The 18,231-nt window shown below is 37.9% G+C and overlaps 1 protein-coding gene across 1 annotated transcript in view; it reads left to right on the top strand.

Moving 5' to 3' along the window:
- UNC5D (unc-5 homolog D (C. elegans)) overlaps window positions 1-18,231 on the top strand; it is a gene marked incomplete at its 5' end in the record, with an annotated part of 423,355 nt that overhangs the window by 375,438 nt on the left and 29,686 nt on the right. Inside the window, 2 exons of the mRNA XM_006896652.1 lie at window positions 2,245-2,394; window positions 12,989-13,153. Of these exons, the coding sequence (XP_006896714.1) occupies window positions 2,245-2,394; window positions 12,989-13,153 (315 nt within the window). The remainder of the gene's footprint in view (window positions 1-2,244; window positions 2,395-12,988; window positions 13,154-18,231) is intronic.

The following is an 18,231-nucleotide window of genomic DNA, read 5'->3' as shown; positions in this document are numbered from 1 at the left end:
TACACCCTTCCCAATTTTGAACCATTCAGTGTTGCCCTGCTCTGTTCTGACGACTGCCTCTTGGTCCAAGTATAGGTTTCGCATTAGCACGAGTAAATGTTCTGGGATTCCCATTCTTCTCAGAGTCAGCCACAGTTTGTTATGATCCACTCAATCAAATGCCTTTGCATAATCAATGTAACACAGATAGACATTCTTCTGGTATTCTCTGCTTTCAGCTAAGATCCATCTAATATTGGCTACAATATCCCTAGTACCATGACCCCTTTTAAACCCAGCCTGGATTTCTGGCACTTCTCTGCTGATTCCAGTCATTTTTGGATAATCTTTGGTTGCTTGCATGTGAAATCAATACTATTGTTCTGTAGTTTCCACACTCAGTTGGGTCACCCTTCTTTGGAATTGCTACATTACTATGCCCAAATCTTAAACCCACGACATCATGAATCACCTACTGGAATGTGACCTAGAATAGTAGTCACTATCACATGTGAAAAATGAATTAAAATGAAAATTTTGACTCCTTAGTTACTTCAACCATATGCAAATGCTTAATAGCCACTCATGGCTTGTGTCCACCATCTTGGAAAATGCAGATTGAGAACATTTCCAACATTACAGAAAATTTTCTTGGACTGTACTGATCTGAAGAATCCCTAAAATACACTTCTGTGCTCTAAGAGTGAAATGCTGAAGGAAGGCATTGGAACGGAATAATTTAATCCTGAAAAAAAGACCCTAACAATCTAGTAAAAGTTCATGTATATGTAAAGGATACAACTAGACAGTTCCTTACTCAGAAATATCATTGTAAATGTAGGCAAGAAGAGATGGGTGAGATAACCTCTGTTGTTGTGTGCCTTCAGGTTTGAACTAACCTATAGCTGACCCTCCAGCAGATTTTCAGTGGTGATAAACCACATGGAGAGGGAGCTCTGGTGGTCTAGTGATAAGGTAACAATCCTAAAGGCATGTGGTTCGAGGCCATCATCTGCTCTGTGGGAGAAAGATGGTCAGTCTCTTCCTGTGCAAATAAAACTGTCTCTGAAAACCCACGGGAGGGTCAGGTATGGGTCAGTCCCTCTCTACAGTATACAGCAACAACAGCAACAAACCACTTGGTAGGAGGTTGCCCATCCTTCTTCCATGGAGCAGCTGGTGAATTTGAATCCCATGCCTTTGAAATTGCAGCACCGCTGCTTACCCTTAGGCCACAAGAGCTCCCTTAGATAACCTCTAAGGCTGCTTCTATTCATTGATAATTTATATTTTAATTTTATGTATTTATAAACCTATTTGTCTATATTTACAACCTGAGATGATTATAGGACATAATTAAAGGATTTCTGTTTTCTTATTTATTTTATTTCTTCAAGAAAATGGTGAGTCAATTAGTGATTTTAAAAATGAATTTAGGAAGATTTCTAATCTACAATAACATTTAAAGTTTTGTCTTATCTCACACTTTACAAAATGCATTATTATGTTCTATTGTATCACATGTCCTATAGCACTCCAATGTGATTCTAAAACACTACAAAAGTGAAACCAATTAGTATACTCAGTCAAATGTATGTGAATTATGTTCATATTTGATAAAACTGCAAAGATTTCTCACTGAAAGATACAAAAATACATACCTCAGGAATTAATTTTTTTCAGAGATAAAACTAACTCGATAAGCAAGTTCATTTTTCTTGGCCTGTTGATTTAATAACTCTGTTAAAATTACTAAAAAATGTGTGTATTCTTCAGCATTTATTTTTTTAATCAAAAGAAATCAATAAATATCAGATAATGCCTGTTTTGCTAGAGGACAATTGAACCAGATTGGAAGGTGGAGGTTTCTACACTTAAATAGATATATATGGTGTTGTGTTAGGTTAGGTGAGAAGACTTACTTGGTTTTATTAGAATATAATTCACACAATTGTGAAAATTCAACATATTACAATTCATATGGAACAAGAATTATTTTCCTTTCAAAGAAAGGTACAACATACATAAAAGGCTATGAATTTTTTTCTTCTTCTTCCTGAGCAAATGCCTATCTGAATTTTAGTCTTTCGTCCTGACCCTTGCAATGAGAAGGGAAATAGAAAGAAAGTGCATACAGGTTTGTCTGTATCTAGGAGATACATGGTGTAAGGATATGTGTTAACTATAGGTAACAAATGTAGAAAAAATGGAATGCTTCATTATTACCCTGTTTTCTTTCTTTCCTTTTTTTCTTTTCTCTTATAGGAAGTAGTTTCAGATGAAAGGCATCAAGGTGGACAGCTACTGGAAGAACCAAAGTTGCTGCATTTCAGAGGAAATACCTTTAGTCTTCAGATTTCTGTCCTTGATATCCCCCCATTCCTCTGGAGAATTAAACCTTTCACTGCATGCCAGGTACTGGTCAATGGGTTTCTAAACAAAGATTTTTGCTTAAACAAACAAATATATCATCAGTCCTGATGAGGGCCCTCTTGATTTTCTTTCTCCTTTTTGAGATATAGATTTAATTTTTAAAACCTTTAGAGAATTGTAGCCATTTTGGCTGTTCACAGGAAATGAAACATATTGTCTGATGTTCCTAAGATTTTTTAACAAGTAAGGCAAAACTGATTGTCTACCAGGTACCATGAAATCTTTCCTTTCTCCTCTGCATAGTTGCCCAAGAAATAATGAAGATGTTTACTGAACAACAACTTAGAACAAGATATGTTCATTGACCGGTTTATTAAAATAACTTCGTTACAAGATTATATTTTAATGGCAAGCAACAATGATGAACATTGCGAGAAATTTTCTCAGTGTGGTAGTTTTTATTTGGAGAGCTACGTTAGGTGTAAGCAAGAGACTCTGCTCTTATTACATGAAGTGAATGCTGCCAAGATAAATTAAACAACATGAGAAGAAATAAGTTGAAGCAACAGAAGCCTCGTTGTTGTTGTTCTTGTTTTGTCAGAACCCACTCATAGTTAACCCTCTAGTCAGTTTTCAGAGGCTGTAAAATTGCACAGGAGGAGATTGCTCATCTTTCTCCCACATAGCAACTGGTGGATTTGAACCAAGTGCCTTTGGATTGACAGTACAAATCCTTACAACTAGACCACAAGAGCTCTCTTGAATCCCATTTAGAACCCTTTTGACAATAAAGAGGTTTGTACATTACTGTTCACATCCTTTTTAATTGAAACTTTTTTACTATTGTAAGGTGATTTAGAATTCTTTTTTTTACCATGTTCACAGATATTTTTTTAAACCATCTGCATAGCATGAAAAACTATCCTACTCATTGGAGACCCTGCTACTGAATTCTGTAAAAGATCTCGTGATAAAAGCATTGTCGCAGGAAGAAGCTAGCTAATATGTTATAGGTTCTTAAGCCAGAGGCATCTGTGCTTCAAGTGACAGAATGTTTCCAAAACTCTGGAGAAGCTTCTGGTGGATTCATATTGATCTGGAATCACAGGAGGGTTCCAGAAGTCTTTGTTCTGCCCATCAGCATAACCTGCAGAGTCCTGTGGGCTTCCTAACCTTTCCATCCTTGCTGCACTCTTCTATTTTTTTTTTCTTTAAATCTTTACAACTATACACTAAGTATGCCGGCCTGTCAGAATGGAGACAGACCAAACCGCAAAGAGAAAACTCTGATTGCCGCGTGGGATTAAGAAGAAAAGTGAACCACCAACCCTTTCAACTGCTAAAATTTAGAATTCCCACGATGGACAAGGCTGCACTTTTATGTTTACTTTTTTAGACTTCTCGTTGTCTTGGGAATTGCCCCACTCTGTGCTGTTTTAGTGCATTCAAAGCAACAAGAACATCTCTCACGACTCTTGACAAATTTTTGTTTTTTGGCACATTCAGCACATTTCCTTATGAAGAAATATTTCCTATGACTAAGTGTATTGTTTATGATACTTGATATATAGGTGGCTGTTTTCCAGTAAGGAATATTCAAAGTTTCAAGCTTAAATTGAACTTCAGGGTATTGTTAAAGCAAGTCCTGATAGTCATTCTAATGTCTCTTTATTAATTTTTTAGGTTATAAGGGCTTTACTTCTCTGGATTTAAAGTGAGTGAATCTGTCCGAAGTAACCATTAAGTTTATGGCTCAGGGATAAAAACTCAGAAGAAAGAACTATTATCTTACAGTAGCACTTAACATGAGGGATTCCAAATGGAATCCTGGACAGAAAAGACTTGACACGCTAAATGCCTTCTGACCTACTAGGATGCAACAGGGACATTGCAAAGGGCATTGGCTTGCAATAAAAAAACTCAACACATTTTACTTCTGGGATGGCTGGATTGCAGAGAGGTTGTGAATGTGTATAAATATTTGCCTTTTGTAATTGAGTATAATTTGAAAGTCTTGGAAAGCTGAGAAACAATTTAATTTTCTCTGCACCAGGAGGTTTGCCAATGCGTTTTTATTTCACTTTATTTTTTTTCTACCCACAAATGGCTTGCCTCTATTCCCCCTTCCTCTTCACCACGCCTACCCACCAATTTCCTTGCCCCTGTCATCATTACAATCCTCTGGATTGTGTGAATGCGTAATGCATATTGCATTTGGCTTAATGGCCATGCTGTGTTTGCTCCAGGCATTAGATGCCAGCACTTTGGGGAGGGTTTGTGTTCAACCTGCTTGAACCTCATGTAGAACATTGTGTGCACTGACAAACTTGGCGTAGATAATGCAGAATGGCTTTTCATTAGGGCTTAGTGGTTAGGAACTAACAGGCCTTTTTCTTGTTATACCGAAGAGCTATTGAGGAGACAGAAAATCACACTATTCTGACATCATATATAAGTCTCCCTTTCAACTAGTAATTCTCCCTGTCATCTTCCAACTCAATTCAGAAGAGACCTCTAGCATCTTTTGCCATCTCAATCATCGTTGCTTTCCTCAAATTCCAAACGAGGAATCTGGAATTTGACATATTCCAGGTGATACTCAATGCCTACCCTTGCAGAAAATATTCCAATTTTTTTCTTAGGAAACATGGAATTCCCGAGGTTGGTACAGGCCTGGGAGGTTACAAATGTATTATCAGTACCTAGAATGTTTGTCCTACCACTTAAAATAAAGTAGCTGGAAAAGGTTTAGATAATGAGGAGAGTTCAATGTCGGTCCAGAGGTATGTCATGAGATTCTACATAATAGGAAAAGTAACCATTAATTTTAGGTATTACTGGCTTAAGTTCTTGAAGTTATTGATAATTTAGTGAATACAATGCTGCATCTGTTGGGTGAGAGGAGTTCTTAGGGGGTCCCAATATACTGTTGTCGTTGCTGTTATTATGTGCCATCGAGTTGCTTGCGACTCATAGCGACCCTATGTACAACAGCTCTAAACTCTGCTGTGTCCTGTGCCAATCTCATTGTCTTCGACACACTCATTCTGATTGCCCCAGTCACTGAATCAATCTACCTCCCAGTGGGCCTTCCCCTCCGGTGCCTCCCCTCCACCCTCCCAAGCATGATGTCCTTCTCCAAGGACCAGTCTGTCCTTACAACATGACCAAAGTGTGTCAGACGAAGCCTCAGAATCCTTGCCTCCAGGGAGTAGCCTGGTTTAACCCTTTCCAGGATGAATCTGTTTTCTTAGCAGTCCATGGTACCCTCAACACTATTCTCCAACACCCAAGCTCAAAAGCGTCAATTCTCCTTCTATCCTCCCTGGTCATTGGCCAGCTCTCCGACACATAACAAGTGATTGCAAAGACCATGGCCTGTACCAGACACACCTTAGTCTCCAGAGAGACACCATTGCTCTTCAGTACTTTGGAGAGGTCCCTAACAGCAGACTTTCCCATCGCAATACGTCTTTTAATTTCCTGGCTGCTGGTGCCAAGAGTGTTGATTGTGGAGCCAAGCCGACTAAAGCTGTGAATTATCTCAATCTCTTCACCATCCATCCTGATGCTGCCAATTGGTCCAGTGGTGAGAATCTTTGTCTTCTTGACATTACACTAGTACTTGTTAATCTAAATAATGACAAAACAGACACCCACAATGCTGTTCCTATAAAAATAAACAATTAACTATAACTCAGTTTCTTCTCTCTAATGGATTAGAGGTAAGACACTGCACTGCAGTCCCAAAGGCACATGGTTTGAATACATGAGCTGCTCCTCAGAGAAGGATGGGCAATCTATTCACATACAGTTAACTACCTCGGAAAACCTGTTGGAGGTTCAGCTATGGGTCGATTTTGTCTGAGGGCACACAACAAAAACAACACAACAACACTTTTCTGCCCAGCATTTAAGCCTCTACCACAATTAAAGATAAGCCATTTTCACCTCTCCAGATTTAGCAACCTTTCCCTTATAGGTAAATAACTGCTTTCCATGGACTGTTGGAACCAAACCATTTAATTATGTTCCCCTTTATTCTTTGCTCACTCTGGGAGAGGAAAGCTGTAATGAACAGTATACAATATTATTTTTTTATATATTCAACAACCACAAAGCCAGGCTGTCATCTCCCTAGGATAAAAGCAACTGTCTTTTTCAGCATGTTGTGTATCTTGGAGAACTCAGTGTCTGTTTCCTACTAGGATATGATTTAAATTCTCTCCATCTGCTAGGAACCTAATTATAATGGGAATCAAAACTAAAACATTTCCAGAATTCTTTAAACACTTGTAACTTTGCTGCACTTTGCCCTCCCATATTACTTTTCCCATCATTCCAGTCAGCTCTATGAGCATCTTGTGTGTGTGTACTAATAAATGAAAGCAAAGATGATTGCCTTGAAAACACACTAATCGCTATGCTTCCAAACCTATTAGTTTAAGTGTTTTGTTGAGCACTATTGGCAGCTGCTATTCAAGTCAATAATAAAAAGAACTATTCTTTTGATACTGTCAAAATCAAACTTTTAAAAGCTGCTTTGATTGTGTGTAGTGGAATGGAAAGAGAAAACAAAAAGAAATTTTAGTGCTGATTGTCATGTATTTCTATAACTCAAAAATTCATTGCCAGTGAGCTGGAACCAAATCATAGCTGACATTGCAGTGGGTTCTGGGAGGCTGTAAACGACACAAGATTGCGCATCTTTCTCCTGAGAAGCCCCGCATAGATTCGAACTGTCAGAGAATTGCAGCCTGTCGGTTACCAATAAAACTCTCTATGGAGCTCTACAGAGCTCCCTGTATTTGTATGAGGAAAGATTATCTCTCTGGTGAGCATTACCCACTTAACCATTGTTCCAGTATTTCCAAGGGAAAATACAGAAAATTTAGCAGAAACTTTTAGGTAAGAGATAAGCATATTTTTTTTTACCATGAATGGGAGTATTAATCAAGATTCTAATCCAGTACAGAAAAGATAGACTTTCCTAAAGGCTTCGAACTTGATATAATATAGCCCTGAAGTCCACACACTTGTATTTTAGCATAATGATTGTTGTTTTTCTTGTTATGTGCCATCGAGTCACTTGCAACTCATAATGATTATTATGTACAACAGCCCTAAACCTTGCTCTATCCTGTGCCAATCTCACTGCTTCTGACACAGCTATCCTGATTACCCCAGTCACTGAATCAATCCACTTCACAGAGGGTCTTCCCCTTCTGTGCCATCCCTCTACCCTCCCAAGCATGATGTCCCTCTCCAAGGACCTGTCTCTCCTTACAACATGTCCAAAGTATGTCAGATGAAGCCTCCGAATCCTTGCCTCTAAGGAGCAGCCTGGTTTAACCCTCTCCAGGGTGAATCTGTTTGTTTTCTTGGCAGTCCAGGGTACATTCAGTACTTGTCTCCAGCACCACAGATCAAAGACATCAATTCTCCTTCTATCCTCCTTAGTCATTGTCCAACTCTCTGATGCATAACAAGTGATTTCAAAGACCATAGCCTGGATCAGACGCACCTTAGTCTCCAGAGTAACACCATTGCTATTCAGTACCCTGGAGAGGTCCCTAACAGCATACTTTCCCATCGCAATGTTGTTGTTGTTGTTAAGTGCCTTCGAGTCGCAGGCGACTCATAGCAACCTTATGAAGGAGAGTCCTTGACGCTTGGGTGCCTTTCATTCTCTCTCCAAGTTCACAGGGTTTCTGGAGGCAAGCTATTATGGAAGTGGATGCCACTCCTCCTTCCACGCTTGTTCAATCGGGGAGCTCCACCCCACTCTCAGTCCGCATTGGGTAGCCAACCATTAACGCAATATGTTTTTTTATTTCCTGGCTACTGGTGCCAAGAGTGTTGACCGTGCAGCCAAGCAGACTAAAGTTGTTAACAATCTCAATCTCTTCACCATCCATCCTGATACTGCCAATTGGTCCAGTGGTGAGAATCTTTGTCTTCTTGACATTGAGCTTCAATCCATACTGAAGACTGCAGTCCTTGACTGTCTGCAGCAAGCAACATTGTGACTCAGTGTTCAATTTTACAAAGAAAGGGGGAAAATAAAACTTTGACCTAGATAAAAGAAACTGTTAATTTCAGAGCCATCTATTATAGTTTCTTGAATTAAAAAAAAATCGCATTCAAAGTGACTTTATTTTAAAAAGGTAATGATTTCTCAAATAGAATTCATTTGTGAACGAACAGAAATCAGAAAAGTGTGAGGACAGGAGGACAGTCCAAAGGCCAAAAGAAACCCATGGAGATCAAGCAGAGAGCAGCTAGATTTAACATGATAGGAAAGAAGGGGCCATGTTTTTCTCACAAAGTAATTTTGTTCTTGTTGTCTATGACTCATAGCGACCCTATGTACAGCAGTCCTAAACTCTGCCATTTCCTGTGCCAATCTCACCATCTCCGACACATCTTGCCCAATTACCCCAGTCACTGAATCAATCCATCTCACTGAGGATCTTCCTCTCCTGCTCTGTCCCTCCACCCTCCCAAACATGAGGTCCCTCTCCAAGGACTGGACTCTCCTTGCAACATGCCCAAAGTATTTCAGACGAAGCTTCAGAATCCTTGCCTCCAAGGAGCAGTCCAGCTTCACCCTCTCCAGGACAAACCTATTTGTTCTCCTAGCAGTCCATGGTATATTCAATACACTTCTCAAGCATCACAGCTGAAAGGCATCAATTCTCCTTCTATCATCCCTAGTTTTTGTCCAGCTCTCTGGTGCATAGCAAGTGATTGAAAAGACCATGGCATGTATTAGGCACACCTTAGTCTCCATACTGACATCCTTAGGTCTCTAACTGCTGACTTTCCCATTGCAATACTTTTTTTTAAAATTTCTTGGCTGCTGGTGCCAAGAGTACTGACTATGGAGCCAAGCAAACCAAAACTGTGAGCAATCTCAATCTCTTCCATCCATTATGAGGCTGACAATCAGCCAAGTGGTGAGAATCTTTATTTTTTGGTATTGAGCCTCAATCCGTACTGAAGACTGCAGTCCCTGACCTTCCACAACAAGTGTTTCAGGTCCTCTTCAGTTTCAGCAAGCAAGGTTGTGTCATCTGCATAAGGCAGATTGTTCATGATTCTTCCTCCAGTCCTGATGCCGCATTTCTCCTGGATAACCTGTTCTGCATAAAGATTGAAAATGTATGGAGACAGGATACAGGTCTGGCATATACCCTTCCCAATTTTGAACCATGTAGTGTTTCCTTGCTCTGTTCTGACGACTGCCTCTTGGTCCAAGTATAGGTTTTGCATTAGCGCAATCAAATGTTCTGGGCTTCCCATTCTTCTCAGAGTCAGCCACAGTTTGTTATGATCTACACAGTCAAGGGAAATAGAGAGTTTTTAGGTTATCTGGTTATATGACTGTGTCATAACATGGTCAGAGGGAAACAAAAACATCAGTAGTAATGTCAATGCCAGTTAACTTGCCTATTTCATTCTTCATGCAAGTTCTAACACTCAGCACTCATGGAGTAGAGATTGAAGAGCAGAAGACCTGTTATTTGGTCATTTTAATTAGCTGCAGTGAAAAAGAACACCAATTCCAATGAAGAGACCACTAATGGACATAGGAACGTTTGGGAAGAAAGACAATAGGTAAAACATGGTGACAATTCATTTTCAAATACTAAAATTACAACGGGAGTAAAGTGCACATAACACAATTTCTAATAATTATAATGCCAAAGATAGACATAACTTATAGCTATTGGAATTATCCATGCAAAGAAATGAAAACTGGGCATATATAACCAGATAAGATCTTGAGGAATTGATTGAACAGAGTCGTGGAGAAGTCTGAGATATTAAGTAACAAATACCCATTAAATGCAAGAATAGGCCAGGGTATAAGTACTGACAGGATCCGATTACACAAGAAAGAAATTCTGAGCTTGTAAATGCGTATTATTTCTTTTGATGTGGTATGAAATTTAATGCAGATGGAATTTGAGTGCTTTATACTATTATTAGTCCAAAAGTCACAGCTTGATGGTTCGAACCCAGGTTTTCTCCAAAGGGAGAAAAATGAACAATTTCCTCCCACATGATTAAAATAGCCTCAGAAATGCAATAGAAGATTGGCTGTGGGTCAGTTACGTCTCGACAGCAATGAGAGTTTTGAAATGTTTCAGGGAGGTGTCATCATTAAGAAGTATCTTTTGCTTCATTGTCTCCAGGAAAGTAATTGAGACAATCTTGAATTAAAAAGAAAATGCATTGTACAGGAAATCATTGGTAAAGGCGGACCATTGAATGATCTTGCCTTGAAGCATGAACAAGGTTTACTCTAGCCAAAGCTTCTTTAATGAACATAAGTTTCTCAGAATTTCATATAGATGACAACCACCTTGTGCAATCCACTCATGGTACATTTCCTAATTGCCCAGCTAATATAATTTTCCAAAAGAACTTCCAATTCACAGTAGTTTCCTTATATAATTATTTTAACTAGGGAAACAAAAGCCAGTAAAGGTCTTTCAAGAATGGGAGATTTATAGCAGAGAAATTTAATGAAAGGGTTGATTGATGTACTGCCAAAATCCTTAGCAGGGGTAAGGGAGTCAGATTAGGAGCTCGAGGAGCATAGTCAGTCAGGAATGTGCTGCTAACCCAAAAGCAGCTCCTGTTTGGAGGTTCAAATCCACCCGAGGCTCTGTGTGGAAGAGATGGCTACTCTCTTGTAAAAAGTTTCTGAAAACCCAGTGGAGGGTCAATCAAACATAAGTTGGTTCCTACTAGATGACAGTGAATGAGTGAGGGGAACCATGGCCGGAAAAGACTACAAGGCTTTTCCGAGACCAGGAAAATTAGGAATTTCAGAAAAGAATCTTGCAACAGATTATTCTAATGAAAAAGTAGAAAAGACACTGCAAACCCAATAAATAAGCCTTTGGGTTTCCCTTCTTGTATGAACAATTGTGGCTTTCTCTTTCTTCTCCTCTACCTTCCATACCTAACATGGATGTCTCTGATTAGTAACATTGAAATGTAAACTTTCCTATCCAGGAAATGTGTGAAATTTAGATTGTAGGCTTCTAGCCCCTGATGTGTATGGAAACTAGGAATGGGTAGATAGCTTTGAATACTAGCAGATTGCATCTTGTGCAGGAATGTCACTGAAATATCACTGAGTGTCATACATATCGATTTTCTTTGAGACATTTCTCTACTTCCTGAGATGGGATTTCAGAATGTCAGTATCTTTACTTGGTTCAAGGTTAAGAAAAAGGAAACAAATAAAAGCCCTTATATTGATGACTGAGATGCATGTTAGGAGCAAAAATTTTACTAGATTCCCGCATTTCTTCCTTGAAGAGTGGTGAAATCTATAATCAATCTCTCCTTGTTGCTAGATTTGGGAAAATTCAACCCAAAATGTGTGGGAATGTTTATGAGGAAAATGATAAAGGAAGAGACAAGAACAGTGTGCATAGCTCGATGGGGTAACTCGTAGCTCAAGTGAATAGACTGAATTTTAATTGTGGCTGTTGGTCTTGCAGCATATGCAGGCCTCAGCAGCAAACACACTTCAGAGTCTCGAACTTTCAAACTTAATATACCTTTCATCACCTTTCTGGATTAGTATTTGTTTAAATTATATTTATAGCCGCAAGATCAGAAAAAGTAATGCTATAAGGGGGAAAAGATGAGGATAGGTGTAACTAGAGTATACATGATCATTGCTAAATGGTCCCAGCCAAATTAATGAATGAAAGAGAGACCACTTAGTACATGAAAGAACATGAGTGACTGCCCTCTGCTTTATGTTATTATAAAGTCACAAGCCTGAGTGTAGTCCAGTTGGTGGCAACCATTGGCTAGTAATGGAGAAAAAGATGACTGAAGTAGATTTTATAATCTTTTCTCCCTCCCATTTAGTAAAAACTACTTTTGCCTGTAAATTGCCTATAAATGTTATGAGAGAGAGGAGAAACCCAGTTTTTGCTGTTTCTTATTGTTTATTCTTGTTTTTCTGATTAGAAACTGCTAGCACAGTATCTGACCATTTACAGGCATTATATCCATAATTATGGGATGGATTATGTATGGAGTTAGCAAATGAGACTGCTCTGGGGTAAATAGTTGAATTTGTAATTTTACTGCAAGTATTCATCTTTATGCAGGATGATGTGCAATTATGTGTGAAGTTTTTGTAGATGTTTGTGGTGTGGAAATAAATTTAGTCAGCCAGTTCTTCTCCACAACATTCCTTTAAATGAGAAGATGCTATCTTAGATTTAGGAAAGATGTGGATCATAGGTGTCTTCTAAAGCAGAGCATATATTTAAGTGGGAGAGAGGGGAGATGATTAACTATATTCGGTATTCTTTCTAAGTGCATCTGTCACCAACTGAAATTTCAGCTCTTGCAGTGTGGTTTTGGAATTCAAATGGTACCAATTGGAATTGACATTAATTACTTTTGTGCTGCTTGGCATATGCTGGAACATTATTTCTAGAACAATTCCACCGAAGTCACTTAGGCAATTATCTCTGCTACGATCATTCTCATCATCATCGTCATTATTACTGTTAAATCCCTCCTGTTGCCTGCTTATCTTAGCTGGGCTGTGTGCACCATGTCCCTTTTCTTTTCCCTGTCTCTCCTGCAGGAAGTTCCCTTCTCCCGCGTGTGGTGCAGTAACCGACAGCCCCTGCACTGTGCCTTCTCCCTGGAGCGCTACACTCCCACCACCACTCAGCTGTCTTGCAAAATCTGCATTCGGCAGCTCAAAGGCCATGAACAGATCCTCCAAGTGCAGACATCAATCCTAGAGGTGAGTCCGTGGTCTACAAGTTACTTGACGATGTTTCTAAAGGTCAGTAAAAGTGACAGTGCTGGGCTCAGTCTTGCTACACAAGTTGAAACAGAAGTTCAATATAGACTACTCCCACTTCTTCCCTCCCTTGTTATTGTAGTTTGGGTGAAAATATACACAGAAAATGAGGTTTCCATTCCACAATTTATAGGTTTTTGTTTCATGAAATTAGTTCAAATCCTTCAGTGTAGCAATACTTTTCCCACTTTCTCCTTCTTATTCTTGTTTTCATTGTTCCTTCTTTCCCACTCTCCTCCTGAGCTTTGTTTTAGGGCAAATGCTGTTCTTTTGGGCTATTGTAATTATTCTGAGGATTATGTTTCTCATAGATAGTCTTTTTCGATTATAAGGCTGTCTGTTTTGCTGAAAAATTAGTTCAGTTACAGATTGGAATAGCCAGACTCTATTATGTACATTTAAAATTTTCTCTGCATTTTTTTCTATTACTCTATACGATTCTTTATCTTGTGATCTAAAACGAAATGGTCAGTTGTGGTAGTTGGGCACTATCTAATTCTTCTTCTTCCAGGATACAGAAGCTGTGAAGTGTGTGGTCCATTAGCTCTTTGGGTAAATTGTTTCATATGGCCTAGGTTTTCTTCATGTTCTGGGCATAGAAAGACTAATTGTTGCATCCTAAATGGCCGTGTTGTTAGTTTTAGGTGTCCTCAGTTAGAGCATGGCTCAGAGTTACCCTATGAATGACAGATCTGAACCCTGTATTATCTTGTACCATTCTCATAGTTTCTGACAAACTCAATCCCATTGCAACACACACTCTATCAATCCATCTGGTTGAGGTTCTTCAACCAAATGACTATAGTCATTCCTTAACCAAGTAGGACGTAGAGTATTGTCTTCAATGGACTATGTTTGTCAATATCCTAAATATCCCCTGACACTATGGCCCTAAGCATGCAAAGTTTCTCAATGTATTTGATTCTGGTTAAGATGTTTTCATAACTTTGTCTTTACATATGCTACTGCAAATATAGGTATATTTGCAGTACATACAAAATACATATGTCAAAATATCCTCTAACTTTTAACCTTCATTACATATTAGGCATATAAAAGGCATTTTTGAGGCTAAATGAATCCCTTGGGTGGCATAAATAGTTAATGTGCTCAACTGATAACTAGAACACTGGAGGTTTGAGACTATCAACAGGCTTGAAGATTTACTTCTGAAACCTCAGCCACTGAAAACCTCATTGTGCGCAGTTGTAGTTTGACATACACAGAGTTGTTATTGAGGCTAAGCCAATTCAAGGGCAGCTGGTTAAGAGAGTAAAGAAGTGAGCTTTCCATTGGGTAGGGAAATGCAATCTATCAGAGTTATTTTGTTGTTTTCAGTTGCAATCAAGTGGATTCCAATTCAGGGTATCAAGTGTAAAACAGAGTAGAACTGCTTCATAGGATTTTGGAAACAGATTATCAGATATGTCTTCCTCAGTGTCTGCGAGTGGGTCTGCATTGCCAAATTTAGGTTTGTGTCCAGCACTTGATTTTGGTTGCATGCATAGACTTTATGAATTCACCTTTGAGGAAAGGAAGAGTGCAAGCTTTTTATACACAAAATCCAGTAGATATGGAATACCATACTGGATTCTTTATTGACTGAATCCAGATAGCACAGTTAAGATGCATACCACAATGAGGCACCAAGTCACCATGGGGCAATTATTGTCTGCTTGTTCTCATTTCTCCACATATATATTATTTACTTTTGAGACCTTGACTCATTGTTGCCCTATAATTTGTCATGCTTTCCAAGCTCAGAGTTCCTCATGTCTGTATTACATCCATCTATATCCATCAGCACAATAATGTAAGATTGTAGAGGTATTTCATCTTTAAAAAATGAGAAAATGGATGTGCAAAGAGATGAAGGATTTTGTCTAGGATTATATTTATATTTATTTAAGGTCAGAATTAAAATGGAAGTTAGAGTATAATTCACATGAGAACTTTTGCAAAAAGAGACTCCATCTTTGCCACAGCTCTGATTTACCCTAAATCACTGAATGACTATATTCTTTGGATTTGGTTTCTAAAGAAGGCAATAGGAAAATGCCAATCTTTTCTCAGTGTTTGTTTGGGGTTAGAACAAAAGAGTAGTAGAGAAATATAATTAAGAGGAGGGTTTCAATATTTTTGTTTAACAACTTTGAGGTAATTTTTTTACTATTATTTAAAAGTATATTTTGTGGTATACATGCAGAACACACACATACATATATAAGAGCTGCTGGGTGGTGCAAGGAAGTAAGTGATAGGCTGTTTGCAAAAATGTTGACAGTGCAAATCTATCCATAAGTGCCTCTTCAGAAAAGCCTGATAATCTATTTACCAAACATCGAAGCCATTGAAAACCATATAGAGTGCAGTTGTACACTTAACAAATGGGACCACCCTGAATTGGAATTGCTTCCATAGCAATGATATTTAGTTCTTGTGTGTATTTAAAATTTAGGCCTGGGAGAAGGTTTAACACATTTATATACAGGCAACTTAACTTTATGTTGTTTTCTTTTTTTGAAAACTTGAAATCTTATAACATTATCTTTTTCTTCATTCTCATTTCAATTCATTGTTTATGCAAATTCTTAATTTGCTATTGCTAATTCTCCAAATAGTTTTTTCTAAGCGTGGATTGCTTTCCAAAGTATTGTACCTCAAAACTGATAGCTGTCTTAACTGGCATGTTTATACACTATTTGCATTCATTAATGCCAATTAGCATTATGTGCTAATGTGATTTTGATACTGAAGGTAGATCAAGAAACTTGAGGGAGGATATTTTTAGAGCCTCCTTCTTAAATAGTCATGACATATTTAACACAATACATTTTAAAGTAAAATAAAATTTGTAGAGATGTTTTAAAATCATAGCAAAAGAAAATCCAAAGAGAGCTCCTGTCCAGAAGTAAGCATGCGAAGGCAGGACGCAAGGAAGTTGTTGGTATGTGATGAAAATCGCCCTAAATTCTACTTTGACCTGTTACCTGGTTAGCAAGAGGATCAAAAGTATTTATTTATTTCTCACATCTGAGAATTAGAGAGAAATTTCTACTAATACTGGATACTGGTTATTTATTAGAAAAAGGAATGTGATGGAATTGGTTCAACCTGGTATTTACACCTTGCTTGAAATTTACACCTTGAAATATGTGGAAAGACAATCAGTGGATAAACTCAATCTTACTCCTCACCTTTCAATTACTTTTCTAATAATTTACAAGCTTGTAGTCACTTTGAAGTGCATTAAAGATACCATAGTATTTCTTGATAATAGAAAGCACATATCAGAATATTATTAAGACTTTTGATATTGTGTTGAAGTCACACACTTTGTTATGCTAATGCATGGAGGGCTCTTTAGGGAATTGTGGTGCTAACCAAAAGATTGAGTCTCTCTGGTGGTTTAACCTACCAGTCACTTTGAAGGAGAAAAAAAGGCAGTTGTCTCCTGTGTAATTTGAAGACTCGGAAACCCAGTGGAAGGTCACCTGTGTGTCGGGCATGAATCAATGGCAATATATTTATGAAGGCATTTTGTTTACTGATTTATTTTTAACCTTTCATTATGACTTGAATGAAAGTGTTTAGAGCTAATAGATTTTCTTCCTTTCAACAATTTTTGTGTATTCTAATTCCTGATATTTCTTGCAATTCCGACAAGCGTGATAGCACTCTTCCTGCTTCTTGTGTTTACCATTTCCATTTGTCCTTCTTTTCTATCCCTTCCTGCTTTATATGTTTTTTAAAAAGTAAATCTCGTTTGACATTGTAGGACAGATTGATCCAGTGTTTTTATTCACCTTATATTCTTATTTGGTTCAAAGTTGAGCTACATGGCTTGTGTAAGGGTTAAAGAATTACTAGAGGCTATAATCTTAGGACTATGAGGTGGTCTATCAATCTCTACCAAGTCAACTAGCATGGGAATTTGTTATTATTTTGAATTTTGGTCTTTATTTTTCTACCACTCTAACCATGACTTCCTATTGTGCTTCTTTTTAGAGTGGTAAGCAGTAGGAGCCAGAGGGTTTGTAGTCTGGTCTCAAGATCCTGAAGTTTATTTAACCATTGGTTCTTTGGACTGATTTTTACCATGTGTCTTCAATTTTGTTCTGTTTTGTTTGCTTAGGACAGGTAGATACCAGTAGTTATAGCTTAGATAGAATCTCATAACCTTTTGATACCACCGTTGCTCTTAAGTAAAGTAGGTGAAGGACATTGTCTTTAAAGACTATGTCAATGGACCCTCCTGGCGTACAAAACTAGGGTTCTGGGGTCCCCAGATAGTCAAGGTATTTAATTATGTCTAAAGTTTTCATAATGTGATTTTCTTTATGTTCTACTATTTTTGCAACACATATGAATACATAATATTACTCTCTGTTAAACTTATTCATGAATGTGGTCACATGTGTGTTGGCTACAACTTTATAGAAACTTGCCCTTTTAATTCTGTTAAGGGTCTCTTTATTAATTATTTTGCATGGTTGATTTTGTAGGAATGTAACCTTGTATATCTCTGTATCTGTCACATTATAATAACTGTGTATCTTAAACAACTCTAATTTGTTATTGCTTTCAAAGTCAGAATAAGAATAATTTTTGAAGCTATGTGACACATATGGTGTACGTGTTTTCACCTATGTTATTTAACCACCACACTTATGTGGATTAAATATGATTACTGTCACATTTTTAGATGACAGTTTTTAATATCACAATTGTACATTTACAAAGAAATTAGCTTTCTTTGTAAGTTCATAGAACCAGTCAAATAGGAGAGAGTTCAGAATCAAGGCATTTGATTTTAAGTCTTGATTGTCATACTATTCTGCTTCAGGATTCCAATCAAGGCTATTTCTAAGTCTTGCTCTAGGGTGTTGCTCATAATGTAAGTCTTCTTTTAGGGGACTTAGTGTTAAACACTGAAGCACAAATTCTTTTGTCTTAAGGACTATAGAAGTATGTGAAAAATGAGGAGTTCTTTCCTCAAGACTGCAGAGTGATTTAAA

Source organism: Elephantulus edwardii, unplaced genomic scaffold (assembly GCF_000299155.1).
Source record: "Elephantulus edwardii isolate Elephantulus edwardi_28Jun2011 unplaced genomic scaffold, EleEdw1.0 scaffold00187, whole genome shotgun sequence".
NCBI classification, from domain to species: domain Eukaryota; kingdom Metazoa; phylum Chordata; class Mammalia; order Macroscelidea; family Macroscelididae; genus Elephantulus; species Elephantulus edwardii.
Note: the sequence above shows the minus strand (reverse complement) of the source record. Positions and strands in the feature narration are given on the sequence as shown.